Below are 14,069 nucleotides of genomic sequence, written 5' to 3'. Positions count from 1 at the left end.
CTTCTCTTATTCTCAAGTACAGTTACTTCCCTAGAATGTCCAAGTATTTAAAATGTCAGAATTTTGGAAAGCTTTGGGCTAATCATCACAAGTAGTTGCTACTTGCAGTTTAACCCAGCAGGCAGTTGAGCACCGTGCATCCTTTCACTCAAAATTCCTACAGTGGGATGGGAGGGAGAATCAGAAAAGGTAAAACAAGCTGTCAGGGCAGTGTGAGAAGCTAAAATGCCCTTGACTTAGTGTAAGCACTGCTTGGCAACAACTAAAATGTCTGTGTGCCATTAGAATTGTTTTTATTCCTGAATCCAAAACATGGCATCCTTCCAACCACTATGAAGAAAATTAACTCTATCCCAGCCAAAGCCAAAAGAGTAGCACTTTAATACATCTGCCTCAAGGCACTTTAGAAATAATCCTGTGCTTGCGTAAGCATAAATATCAAACTTAATTATTTAAATGTCAGCCTAAGACATTTTATTGTGGCTTGAAGTTCTGATCCTTTTAGATTGTATGTAGTGCAATGTACCTTCAGCAATGACTGCAGCCTGCTGCATGAATGACCTTTTTTGAGTAATCATCCTTTTATCCAAATGAGTGAGTGATCAAGCAGTTCAAAAACAAAAAGAAAGAGCCATGAATTGTGCATTTATTTATTTCATTTGGTGACTTTTATGATAAATATTTCATTTTAAGTATTTAGAATATGCTTCAGAATATCTTGACAACAGTTTTGTTGTATATGTTTTGAGAGTAAGAAAGAACTACTAGTGGGAAACAACCCAGCTGTCTGTAGAGAACTGGGCAGTCTGCTTGAGGTGTGTCTGAATTAAAAGATTAAGTATCAGTTAAGAGCTTTACTGATATTTTGTTGTGATAATAATATACTGAATTCTGAATAATAGCACAGTACCTCCGTGTATACAGAAGGATAACTGCATGTACAATGACTGCCAGAATAGAGAAGGAGAGTTTAACGATGAAGGTGTATTAGGCAAGAAAATATTTCTTTCTACATCTCTAGATCTCTTTTTATACCTGCAGTGTTGAGGAAGATATGTGGGGAATGTCATAAAGAGTTGATATGATTCTGAGTTATGTTCTTCCATCAGCTAGGAATTCTTTGTTTTGTGTTACAAAGTTTCTTCACTCTGGATATGTGGCTGAATCAAACTCAATTGCCTACATTCATGTAATTCATAATACAGAACATGTTATATAATTCAGGCTTCCTCCTTTTCTGAACTTGCACATAGCAAGCCTTGCCTATTTGGATTTCTTTACCACATACTGAAGGGCACAGGACTTCTAAGTAGAAACTGTTATTTAGAACTCACGAATTATAGAAAACCAGGAAAGGGAAGCATGCAAGCCAGCAGACAGAGATGATACCACAAGGTCAACTGTCCTTAGACATTTTTTAATTTCCATGGTCACCATGTATTTACCAGATAATCCAAAGCCTTAACTGACTTTGAAACCAGTATAGGTCAATCTTTGCCTAATGAGTTTAGTATGATTTAACTTGTCAATCACAAGCAGAGTGTCTCTTGTTTCAGGTATTTTCTTCGTAAAGGATACTCTGATGATAGATAAAATGTTGCATGAAAAATGTTTACTCCCCCATGCTCATGGGCAGCTGATTTGTCCATGTATGATATTAGAAAATGCTGAGACAGCACAAGCACGTAATGCAAAATCTTACCTGGTTTAGGTATTTCTGTGTCAAAATACTAAGTTTGTGCCCTAGGGCATGGCTCTAAAAATGCTCAGGGTATTGAAAACTACTTTCTTGTAAATCACCACATTATACTTAGGCTATGCTCTTTAGAAGCGGTAAAAATGCTGTTAATCAAGAAATCTAGTTGATTAATTCAGGGAACCAACTTCCCTAGAATACTTATTTGCCCATAGTAGATAATTTTTGTAGCACTAAGGCAGGATATTTATTTATTTGGGGTGGAGAGTGAGTGGGAAATTATGTTCTTATATGCCTGATGTAAATGAAAAGGGTCCAGTTTTATTAGCACAGTTACTTATAAAAATGCAAAGGATTCTAAAACCTTCTTTTTCTCTTTGCTCACTCTATTAAAATACTCTTTTGCACACTAAACTGATGACATACTAGATAGTACTTCAGAAAAGGTGCGTATTCACTTAGCACTTAACCTGCTATAAATATTACTTACATTAGGCTGCTATTTTCTTTGTTTCCAATTTTTTTTTCTAATGCTCTTTATAATGTGTTTTCTTTTCATTATTAATCCTGTTTGACAAGCTAGCTTCATGAGACATCTTGAAAACTGGCATTACTTTGAACAGAGTGATTTTGCCAACTCAGAATTTCTCCTGTTTCAGCTTCATAAATGAACGCTAATAAGTAGCTTAGAATTTCCCAAAACAGTATTTCATAAAATAGATGTACAGGCAGCCTCTGACATTATGAATAATATATTCAGGAAAAACTTAGTTCCATGTTCTCAATCTTTACTCTTTTCTTCTCTTCTAAGACAGTCTTTTCTCCCATTTGTAATAATAAATCTGTGTTTCTCTTTTTTCCCAAGGAATGTGTTGCAAGGCTAAGTATGTTCAAGATTCCCCAGAGTTGGGAATTAAACACAGCATTATGAAGTAAGTTGAATTTTAATGTTTAGTTCTGTGATCAGTCTTAATGAAAACTGATGTCAACATCAGTATTAGGCGCTATGTGAGCTCCTCCTGGGAAAAGGTCGTAATGTAAAGAAACAAGATTAATCAGCCCCCAGCTTAGATATGTGAACCTAGAAGCCCAAATTGTAATTAGGAACATTCAACTTATCATTGAATATAATTTGAATTTTAACAAAGAGATTTGTTTATGAACTCCCAGAAGCAATTCCAGCACGTGACAGTTATAGTCACAACTGTGAAATGCCACTGTCTAAACACAGGACTGACAAGATCCATTTCCAACAAGCTTTACCAGTTTGTGGAACCTGATTTTAGATTTCAAAAATGTGTTTCTCCTCAGTCTTTCAGGAAACATGTATTCTGTCGTATCTTATAATCTTAAGCCCTTGGTCTCTCATGTGACTGAAATTCAGAATTTAGACAACTGTCTGTCTTTGCAGAGGCTTAAAAGGGGAAGGTAGGGATAAATGATTGTTAAGTTCAGATTTTTTAACAGATCCACTCAAAAGATGTTTCACTAGTGTTCTGGAAATCTTTCCACTCATATTGGTTCTACTATTTATATGTTTGTCCTTTAGCTGTCATGTTTACTGCTCTTAGGTATCCTTGTAGATCCCTTCCAACTTGGGATAACTATGATAAATATGATTCATTACAAAAAATGTTCATGAAAGTTGTGACTTAGTTCAGAAGTGGCTTCTGTCTTTTGCAATGGCTTTAGTTAGAAGGGATTTTGTCTCACCAGGTCTATTCATATATTAAGTTATTCAGATTACTGTAGGATGAAGTCAATCATTTGTATAGCAATTTTATCAAATTTCCAAGCTACACCAAGTTTAGGCAGATCAGGAAATGAAGGAAAAGCCCCGTGGAAAGGGGAAATAATTAGCTGGTGTGCCTAAATCTTAATCAGTGCTGGAATCATATCTACACCTGGTTGACATTAGTGCAACCAAGGGTTAAAAAAATGAATGGTGTGTAATGTGTTTGTATCCTACAGGCATGTAGCACCATAAGTGATAAAAACATAGTTTGAATAAACAACAGTGTTTGAATAACAGCTTAGTAATTTGGAATATTTGACTTGTGATGAAATTATTTTCATAAATAGCATTAAATTGCCTTTTAGTTGCCAATCACTCTGATATGCCTTTTAGCATCAAAATTCCCTGTTTTGCTAGTTTTAGGAAATTTTAAGACATAGTTTGTATTTTTTATGCTAATGCTATAAATAAGCTTTTCTATAATATATATATATATATTTCTATTATATATATATATATATATATATATATATATATGCCAAACAGACAAATTTTAAAAGAGATCTATTATGCAAGCAGACTCAGTTTGGTGGTATTTCGTTGCACAACATTGTTACATAGAGCAATGAGGAACAGCTCAAAAGATTTTCTTACTTGTAGCCAAGCTGTCGACAGACTACAGCTGCATCCTTATCAGACCATCCATCATCACAAATCGTGCCCCACTGACCATTGAAAAAAATCTCTACTCGTCCTTCCTTCTTATTCTCACCATCCATCAGCCTGATGGGAGGACCTGGGAATAAATTACAGGTGTTAACCCACAAGAGAAACAAGAATGAGTACTTTTAAGTTATTTCCATCACAGTGAGCACAGAGTCAACTGATGTTCAGCAAGCCTTATGTAAGCTGTTAGTCTTTTACTTCTCCCTGGCTGACAAAAGGAAGCAGTCAGTACAAATTATAAAACAATGTGAAATATTGTAATCTCCACGCTTTGAACTTTATAGTGCATAGGGCATAATGCATAATTTCACCATAGCAGTAACAGAACGATTTTCTTCAGAACAGCAAAGGCATCACAGGTATCTTTTGTCTGGTAGCCATTCATGGGACACATTTCCCTTGCAGAACCTTTGTGGATGAATTCATCCATTCCTTAGTTCATAAATCCATTCTCAAAATGATTGTTGCCACACATTTTACCACAATCTTATAAAAAAAAAAAAAGTACAGCACTGTGTTGAACTTCAGTTACTACTTACTTGTTATATGTGCTCTGTAGCATGTTTTGTGTGACAGAATAATGATCTACAGCATGTTATTATAGAATACAGTGTGATTATTTTTCTAGCATTTTCAATAATTCAGATATGCTTATAATACGAATTATCATTTGTGGATTAGTCAGACTTAATTGACTGTGGGCTGTTTAGTGCTCAGGCTGTAGTTAAGTTTTGAATCGTTAAGCAAAGTACGTATTTGATTCTCCTTTCCATTAAGACTACTTTATAGCATGCTGGCATTGCAAGAATCCTTAAAAGAGTTACAAATTCCTTTGAGGTCTCTTTGTACTCTTTAAGTGAAGGAATCACACTCTGAATTTTCTTCTGTGTCATATTTCATAATCTTTAAGACTCTAATTAGATTTCCTTGTTTTGAATAATTGGGAATCCAGTTCCACATCTCTTAAACTGTTCCTGCTCTTGTCTAACCCTGTAAGAACGAAAAAATAATAATCATGCTCTTAAATACGAGTATTTTGATACATCATTATTTGAAATTTGATTCTGATTAATTTAAGGTATGAATAACTGTTGAATACTAAGTCTTTCTCTGATGCAGAGCTAGTAAAATCTGACTTAATTTGCTGATTAAATGCAGAAAGACTATAAAATAAAGTAGTTTTACTTCAAATCTAATTTAAAGCATATTATTCATATTGGAGTTCATGCTGCCTGAACAGTTACAAGTATTTGCTTCACTCACTTTCTGTTCAGTTACATTATCACGATATTATTTACTAAACAAATGTTGTCATTTTCATGGTGTATTATATTTTTAGTGCCCCTTAATGTCTGTATTTCCTCAAATTATGTAATTTATTCATGTTTTTCAACCAACTTCATCCTTAGTGGAAGAAAAAATGCTTTTATTCAAGTGCTAGAAAGTGAAGGACAATGATAGAGTCCTTGTCTCTTGTCCAGTCAGGAAGAATTAGATACTCCCTCTTCATGACAGATGAGTTACCCTAGAACGATATGATTTAGGTGTATATTACATGACCCAGCTAGAAGCCTGAGATATTAGTGATGCATTATATCTGATTTGTTGTTATCTCATCTGCTTGTGTTCTAGCATACATATATTTATGAGCACAAAACTAATATCCAGTAATGGGAGATGTGAGAATGCTGCCATATGGATACATTTAACTGAACTGGACCTCCTTCAGCTAAGACTGTATTTTATAGAAACTTAGGCAAGGCAGCACAGATGGTTTGCATCTGTAAAGACAGACGTGATTATTTGAATTCCTGTTATTTTTGGTCTGGGAAATCTTTCTGTACAAAATATGATACAGCGACATCATCAAATACATAACGGAACTGTACTGCAATGTAAAACATCCATTGGATTCTTAAGGGTCAAAAGGCTGTAAAGGAAAAGTCTAGGAAAAAAAAAAAAAGGAGAGAGAGAATAAAAGTGCATGTGGAAGTGCTGATTGTTGTAAGAACAGGTAACAAGGTTGTGAAGTAAATCCATGCCATAATTTGCAAAATAAGCCTAATTTCTAAGGAACTTCAAGAAATGGGGCATACAAATCCATTAGGCTTCATCAGAAGCAAAGAATCTCTTTCCACTAACTTCCTTGTTAATTCTAACTCCAAAATTGACTAGAATATAATTGGTTAAATTTCAAGGAATATTGGCAACAGTTCTGTCAAAGAAGCTGATTATCAGAACAGATGAGTAACCCAATTGTTCCAGTCTTTTATTTTACATGTCTGATAGCCAGTAATTCTTGTTTAATTATCTATACGTAGATTTAGAAATCTTTGGAGTTCATGTGTATGTATTTTGACCTGTAATACCTCTATGTAATTAGTTACTTCTGATTTCTTATCTGTCTCTTCATTCTTTCTTCATACAACATAGGCTCAACATGTTGTTTGGATCTGTTTAGTATTGTTCTGCCTGCATTAGTAGTGTGGGCCACTTACGCAGACACAATCCAAATGACAGACCATAGTAATACAGAAAGATTTTCATACTTCTCACCATTTCTTCCCGTTCTCTCTGAACTTACATTCTTTCGATGTCTTTTCTCAGACTATCTGAATGTAAGAGCATAGAGGGATATACTATTGATTTATATTTTTCAATGCACAGGTTCCTCTCCAATTTCCCATAATGTGGGGCAGTTCCTTAGAATTTGGGAGAGTGCTGAGTGCAGGGCAGTGGACCATTAGTAAGGGCGAAATAGATGTAAAATCCAATGAAGATAAAGATTTAGAGAACATTATCTCTGGAATCTGAACTTGCTAATTTAGAAATTCCTGTTGATCATTACTGTTCTGGCTGTTTATGTTCCTTAAACAAAGCCTGATTACTTATAATCTTCAAGAGAAAAGTGAACTTTTTCCCTTCCTCATCTGTCTGTCATACGCATCTGCCAAACAGTAACATTTTGAGCACCCTTAAGTTCACTATACTTCTCTGGAATATGTGCCTACAGCAATACTCACATTGTGATGTTACCAAAGAGACACCTTACCAAGCAAGAGTTTATGGCTGTTGTTATCTGGATGGCAAATGAGTCTGACATCCTCCTGATGGCTGCAGTCATGCTTTCCCCACTCTCTCCTTGAGCACTGCAGAAGGTTTGTTTCCTTCCCAGAGCAGCTGACATCATCCAACCAGATAGGACCAGAGTTTCCTTCTGAGGAGCTCTCAGGTGCACTTTTTCCGTACCTATGCAACAAATACATATACATTTTCATCACAGGGCATGTAATACTTCAGCACTAGTGTCATGACAACTAGAGAGGAAATAAATTATTTCTTGACAAATAAGGATTTCTCAAGGTCAACAATGGAGAGTAATAACCATGATTGAGCAGGTTCAGTTAGCATTAAAATAAATGAGAACACTACATATTTCTTCTCTGGTTACCTCTATTTCTAAGGAATTACTGTTACTTTAATGCAGACTTCAGGATATATTACCTTTGATTAAGGCCTCAATCAAATATACGTCTCATTCACTTTGATACTTAAATCATGCTCTTAATATCATAAATATTTGAATGTCTGGACTTTTTTGAATGTGAAGGCAAGGTAACAATTACGTAGTGAGAGTGTATTTTTTCTAAACACAGTCAGTATGAAATGACTGCTTTCTGAAATATTTTAGTCAACATTTAACAGTGTCTCAGGACTTTGGGAGGTTTTTGAGCTAGGTCCAGTCACTGGAAGTCGATCTGATTTTTACTGACTGTTTCATGAGCAAGGATTTTGAATAATCAAACTTTCATAGGCAAACCAGAATACAATAAATCATTTTTTCTCTATAGATTGGTTAGCCAAAAAACATGAGTGGAAGGAACTCGGTGAGTGAAGATTGCCGAATTACAGACTGAGTTGAATCTTTCTTCTCTAGCTAAATTGAGGCCATAAATATCTAATGGAGACCGAGGGAAGCAGATTTTAATGCATTTTAACTCAGTAGTTCCTGTGAAGTGCTCAGCTAGTATTAAAAAAAAAACAACAAAAAAAAAAAACAAAAACCAGACTCTTGAAGAATACAGGATTCACATAAATATCTACCATCACTGTCAAGTCAAAGAGTCAGATATCTGATATCAAATAATCTTACTTAAATCCCAGCTGCCGGCAAGCCACCTGGGTATTCAGCTCTGTCCACCCATCATCGCAGATTGTGCCCCACTGCCCAGAATAATAGACCTCCAGGCGTCCCTCATGACTGCCTTTCCCACTTGTTAGCCTTAACGCACCATCTGTGTCATTAACAAGCAAGGAAAAACAAAAATAAGAATCAGTTTTTCTGAGGTCCAATTACTGTTCTGAAATAAAATTAATATCACTACGTTTACTGCACTTCATTAGAATATTAAACTGCTATATCTGTGCTGGTCATTAGGTGCCATTTGATAAGAAGATGTGTAAGATGCCATGATGCATCTAGGTGGTTGTAAAGTGTTGAGTAACACAGCCGCTTTAGTGCAAGATTTTGATCTCCAAGTCCTTATTACATGCCAAGTTCACAGAAGTAGGCTCTAATTATGAGGTTTCATTGTTTATACATACAACTTGTCTTTATATATTCTGTTATTTCCCGTTGCTTTTATGCAGATAGACTCAATACTCAGTTAAAGCAGGCACTGCACAGTAAGTGGCAGTTAACTTGCTGGAAAGGAACCATGGCTTGGTGTTAAATAATGGGATTTGCTATACCTGTAAAATTTCCACAGGCAACAGCCAACTCTTTCTGATACTGCTACAATGTGTTATTACTGTAGGGTTTTATGCACCTGCAAACTTTAAAAATTCTCTTTCCAGTGCTGTCAGTTCTGCATTTGCCACTGTTTTTCTTCTGTATTTATTGGTAACTGAATTACCTGTGAGAGGTGTGCAGGAAACACCAGCATCTTCCTTGTGGTCGCAGTTGTGTTCCCTCCAGGAGCTTTTTGGACACTGTTCTATAGATAGCTCGTTTCCTGTACACCGCACTTCATCCAGCAGCACAGGGCCTGAGCCTTCTCCAAAGTAAGCCTGGCTCCATGCCTTGGCAGCACCCCTATCAAGAGGTAGCAAACACTGAGACAAGTACAAGCAAACCAAGATCATAGAGGCAATGGAAACAGCTAAAATGTTACATATCTGGCTTCTAAAATAGCAAATGGGACGTCCTGAAAATCTACTGCAGGGCGAAGTGACTGTACAGCCTCTGTTACATCTGTACTAAGGAGTGCTTCTACAGTCAACTTCATTATGAGCTGAAGTTCAGCAACAGCTGGACTTGGACATACTACTGAAGCATTTCCACAGTTTCAATATGCTTATAAAAACAAATCCTATTGTTTCATATTTACATCATTTTCCTTTTCTATCTCTTCATTTTTAAGAATCCTATTCCTAGAAGGGATTAGTTTTACAAATGGGTATGAGGGTTCATTTAATGTGCAGATGTGCTAATCCTACACATTTCTTCAGTGACTTACTTTGCTGGCCTCAGAAGCACATTAAACAAATCTCAAATACTTCGATGAAGCAGATAAACTTGGTTGCTCTACATTTTATAATTTAAAAAAAAACGCGGCTAAGATTTTAAGTGACTTGACAATGGCATGAAGTTAAACATAGAAATAAGGACAGAAGGAAGATCAATGACTGTTCTTGTGTTTGTTGTTTACGTTATGTCAGTGTAAAGAATTCTGAACACAAAAACCTGCATGAATTGAAGACAGTCCATTATTTCAGCATTACAGAAATCATACAGTGTTCAACAGTTGTTGAGCTGTCAGGATTTTTCCATTTCTGTTTGGAAAGATACTGTGTCTGTCATATAGGAATGTTTTTGTAGGAGTGTTTCCAGTACTTGTCTTCTTTTTCAGCTAGCACGAAGGGTGTAGTTAAATTTTGGCTACAATGAATTACCTTTCTAAAGGACTAGTTTAAGGTACGGTGTGGTTGTGGGGCTGTAAAGTAATAGTTAAAAAATATATTTTCTGCAAACAGACATATATTGTTACGTAGCACCTGGCAGTATATTCAGTTTGTTCTGAAAATGGGTCAGATTTTGGCTGTTCTGTTTCAGAATGTAGTCATTCAAACCCTTTACAGGCTTTTACAGTAGAGTGTTGGAATTCTCCATTGCTGTCATTTTTTTAATGGAAGTTGCATTAACTCATGTTTTTAAGGTGGTGCCTTATTGATCCATATATGGATCTAAATAGGTGTGGGTTTCATTTCTATTGCTTTGTATAAATCTATTTCATCTCTTTTGTTTAAAGGAAGACAGTACTAAATTTACAATTATGCAAATTCTTGATTAATTTCCCAAGGGTGTGGGAAAAACAGCAACAGTAATAGGCTTTAAAAAGTTAAATTAGGATCAGGAAAAAAGTTCTGTATAAAGGAAGGGAGTGCTCATGGTGGATGCTTTGTAGATTATTAGTTCCCAGCAAATAAAACCACACATGAGAAAGGTAAATTAAATACTGCGGTTTGTATTCATGCATATTTAAAATACATTTGTTTCTAATGTTGCTAAGCTAAAGGACTTGGTCAGTTTTGAAAAAGCACTGTGAACTTTCAGGCTGATTCTCTGATGACCAGATGCCTTCTTCAAGTGGTGGAGTATGTGGAAAATAGCAAAAAACAAGTCATATTTACTCAACTGGGAGAAGAGTTGTAATCTATGATCACATCAGAGAAGCAGTTGAGGAAAACAAAAATGTCCTCAAGTGCCCAACAAGTGACATTTTAGAAAACACATTTGGATTTCTTCCAGGGGTTTATCAGGTAAATTCAGTCTGAAGTTGGCATTTTTGTACTTGCATTATTGCATTTTTGTACTTTAGGTCTTGCTCAGTTTCTTTTTCCTCCAGAAATGCTAAGAATTTCAGTAGATTTCAGTAGACCCCTGAGCTTTGCTAAGATTTCTTGATTGCCCTTACCATTCTTTGTTTCAGTCTGCTAACTAGCCATGCCTTTTTATATGTAGCATTTATTCAGTGAAGACTCATAGTTTGCAGTACTGATAATGGGAGTAAGAGCCAAGACCTCCATTTGTTACATTTCACAGGTAGCCACTTTTCTATCTATTAAATGTGTGTAACTATATAGTAAACTAGGGAAATAATATGTATTAGACACACTAAGAGCAATATTTATTTGAAATCTAGCTATCCAATTTATATTTAAGCATGTCTCAATCTTTCAATGTATCAAGATAGGCCTTGTGAGTTCTCAGCACTTCTGACTATTTTTATACAACTGAGTAAGAACTGAAGAAACTACTTTCAGGATACTTGTTTTTATCAGTATTGCCTTAGGTATATATTACAGGCTTATAACAGAAAGCCATGTTTACCAGTAGTTCTGAAGATGACAGTACTTTGGAACATTTACACGTATATGATGTTATCTTCATTTAACTTGAGTATCAGTATTTCAATATATGCTGACTTTGCCTGACATTTGTCATTACCATAGAAAAACGTTAAGAGTAGTTTAGTTACTTCCCAGTTACTAATAGTAGTTCAATTATATTTTGAAAGCAGAAAAAGATTTCTAAAAAGTATTCCCAATTGAACAGGTCAGGAATATAGAAATACTTATGTTGCTATTCTATACATGGACTGAAGGTTATGTACTAATGAAGATCTGAAAATGCTCTGTATGATGAGGATTCAAAGAAATTCTGAATAGCAGTTATCTGGTGCACAAAATTAGGGAAGTTTTCTGTTGGAGGAAAAAAAAAAAAGCTTAACTGATGATTGTATCTTTAAACATACATACAAGAGGACTGAACTGATACTACACAGTATTCATATGATGCTACTACATATAATGCTTTTAATAATGCAGTCTTAAAATTCTTTTAATGTAGTCTTTTACACATAAACCCTAGACTTGAAAAGAAAATAAACTAGGGAAAATGGAAATATGATGTCAGAGGAGCAGGTTGGTTCCTACATGGCTCATTAGCAGTTTAAAAGCTTTGTAAATGCTGTACAGATGTCAGCTGTCTGATCTAGTTTGGATGGAACCAGCAGGAGCCCATAGCCTCAGCTTCAGGTTAAAAAATATGACCACATTCTGGGGGCCACCTGTCCATGCCACAAAGCTTGCTACCTTCAGTACCACTTATTTTAATTCACTGTAATCTCAGCAGCACTGAGCAGGTGAGTTCTTTTCCTTTCTCGTCTGCCCTGTCCTGCTTAGTTCTCATACCAGTTTGCTTCAGAAGTAATCCCCCATTCCTCCTTAGCATTACAGTGTAGTATCTTTTCTACATTCTCTTCCTCATTTTTCTACTGCCTTTCATCCCAGCTGTCCTCATCTCCTCTGTCTCTGATGAAACAGTTCTCCTCTTTGCCTCCCAGTTCTGCAGCATCTTTCTCAAGTACTGAGCAATTATTTGCTGAGTGGTATCAAAATTGCCCCTGGCTATTCAGAATAGGAGCAAGAAAATCCCGTTCTGCTGCTATGACTTAGATTATGGACCATTCTTAGTTAAGACAGAATCACTTAAAACTTTAACTGTCAAAACTTTAAACTACTATCTACTCAGTCCATGCAAACTGTCAGTTTTCTGAGACTTATGGCTTAAACCTTGATTCTCATGGGCTTGCCAAGAAGCACATCTTTTCTGACAAAGCAGTGCTCTTGCTCCAAAGCGAACTAATTGTCAGACTTTTCAGCAGAATGGATGTGAAGATTTCAATACCAAAAACAACCTCCTCATATGTACCTAAGGTTTTTGACTGACATTTTACTGAAATTGTGGTGAATATTCACTAAAGACTCAGAATTTATTCCAATAAAGATCCTTTGTCTATCCTATGGTTTCACATTTACATCATATGCCATATCATTTGCCACTGAAAACTGGATCTGATAGATCAAAGTTCTAGAGACTTGAAAGTATTTGGCACTGTACCTGACCCTTCCAAAAATGTGTTGTTCCTGCTTCAAAATATTAGTGCAATTTTAAAGGAGCATCTTTTGAAAACTCCAGGCCATGTGTCTTACTACCTCTCTTGCTTTGCTGCTGGTGTAGAAAATATGTAGTAAAACAAACCCAAGGCCAAGCTGCCGGCAGACAACTTCAGCATCTGCGTCATCCCACTGATCGTCACAGATTGTCCCCCACTGGCCAGCATGGTAGACTTCTACTCTTCCTTCATAAGCCTTGTTCCCACCAGCCAGCCGGATCGGAGTAAAGACAGAGGCTATAATCAAATAGGGAACATAGGAAATGGTCATTTTGTTATCCTGACTGTAAAGAAAACAAACAAAACACAAAACAAAACAAAAAGACAGTTTGGTGGTTTCTGTGATGTTGCTCAAGAACTACAAATAGTTTGTTTAATTCAATGGGAAAACAGCAATTAAACTTGCTAGAAATTTGTTCCTCTAAGGTCCACTCTCAGGAGATGAAAAATACTTTGCAAACATGCTGATCTGAGTTACTTAAATGTCAAAATGTTCACTGACACTTGGGACCATAAAGCCTAATACTACACTTTGGCAGTGGAATTGCATTTCTACCAGTAAGGGCAAAGTTAACTCCGTACAAGCTTAATCCCAGAGGGCAAAATGTGCAAGTGAGAGGCAAAAAATTATTTAGTTTCCACAGAGGTAGAATTTTTTCTTTTTCAAAGAATTAGTCCTTTTGTGTCCAGCAGGAGATTTTCTTGGAAGCATCACTTCTGCAAAAAACTATAATCATCTTTTATCTACACTGTAGTTTTATAAATTAACAATAAAATTGTGTTCTTCTAAGTAATTTAGTCGATCTTAATTGACTAAATTAAATTTAGTAATTTAAGTCAATCTGTTTAATTTCCTGTACCAGAAAGTCTAATAAGGTTTCCTTTTTCTGAT

At 35.8% G+C, this 14,069-nt stretch overlaps 1 protein-coding gene and 1 long non-coding RNA gene across 6 annotated transcripts in view; one reads left to right on the top strand and one right to left on the bottom strand.

Moving 5' to 3' along the window:
- The window catches only part of PRSS12 (serine protease 12), a 36,091-nt gene that overhangs the window by 11,505 nt on the left and 10,517 nt on the right, over positions 1–14,069 (bottom strand). For both annotated transcript variants that reach the window (XM_015861862.3, XM_085546948.1), the window contains exons 4-8: positions 13,264–13,414; positions 9,074–9,252; positions 8,311–8,452; positions 7,210–7,406; positions 4,086–4,227 (exon numbers count right to left, since the gene is read on the bottom strand). In XM_015861862.3, coding sequence (XP_015717348.2) covers positions 4,086–4,227; positions 7,210–7,406; positions 8,311–8,452; positions 9,074–9,252; positions 13,264–13,414 — 811 coding nt within the window. The remainder of the gene's footprint in view (positions 1–4,085; positions 4,228–7,209; positions 7,407–8,310; positions 8,453–9,073; positions 9,253–13,263; positions 13,415–14,069) is intronic.
- The window catches only part of LOC146761087 (uncharacterized), a 32,033-nt gene that overhangs the window by 13,841 nt on the left and 4,123 nt on the right, over positions 1–14,069 (top strand). For 2 of the 4 annotated variants that reach the window (XR_014945906.1, XR_014945909.1), the window contains one exon: positions 2,562–2,628. The exons of the other annotated variants lie outside the window; for them this stretch is intronic. This is a non-coding gene — a long non-coding RNA (uncharacterized LOC146761087). The remainder of the gene's footprint in view (positions 1–2,561; positions 2,629–14,069) is intronic. 4 annotated transcript variants of the gene reach the window in all.

Source organism: Coturnix japonica, chromosome 4 (assembly GCF_054131305.1).
Source record: "Coturnix japonica strain WE chromosome 4, WE-NBRP24, whole genome shotgun sequence".
Classification (NCBI taxonomy): Eukaryota; Metazoa; Chordata; class Aves; order Galliformes; family Phasianidae; genus Coturnix; species Coturnix japonica.
Note: the sequence above shows the minus strand (reverse complement) of the source record. Positions and strands in the feature narration are given on the sequence as shown.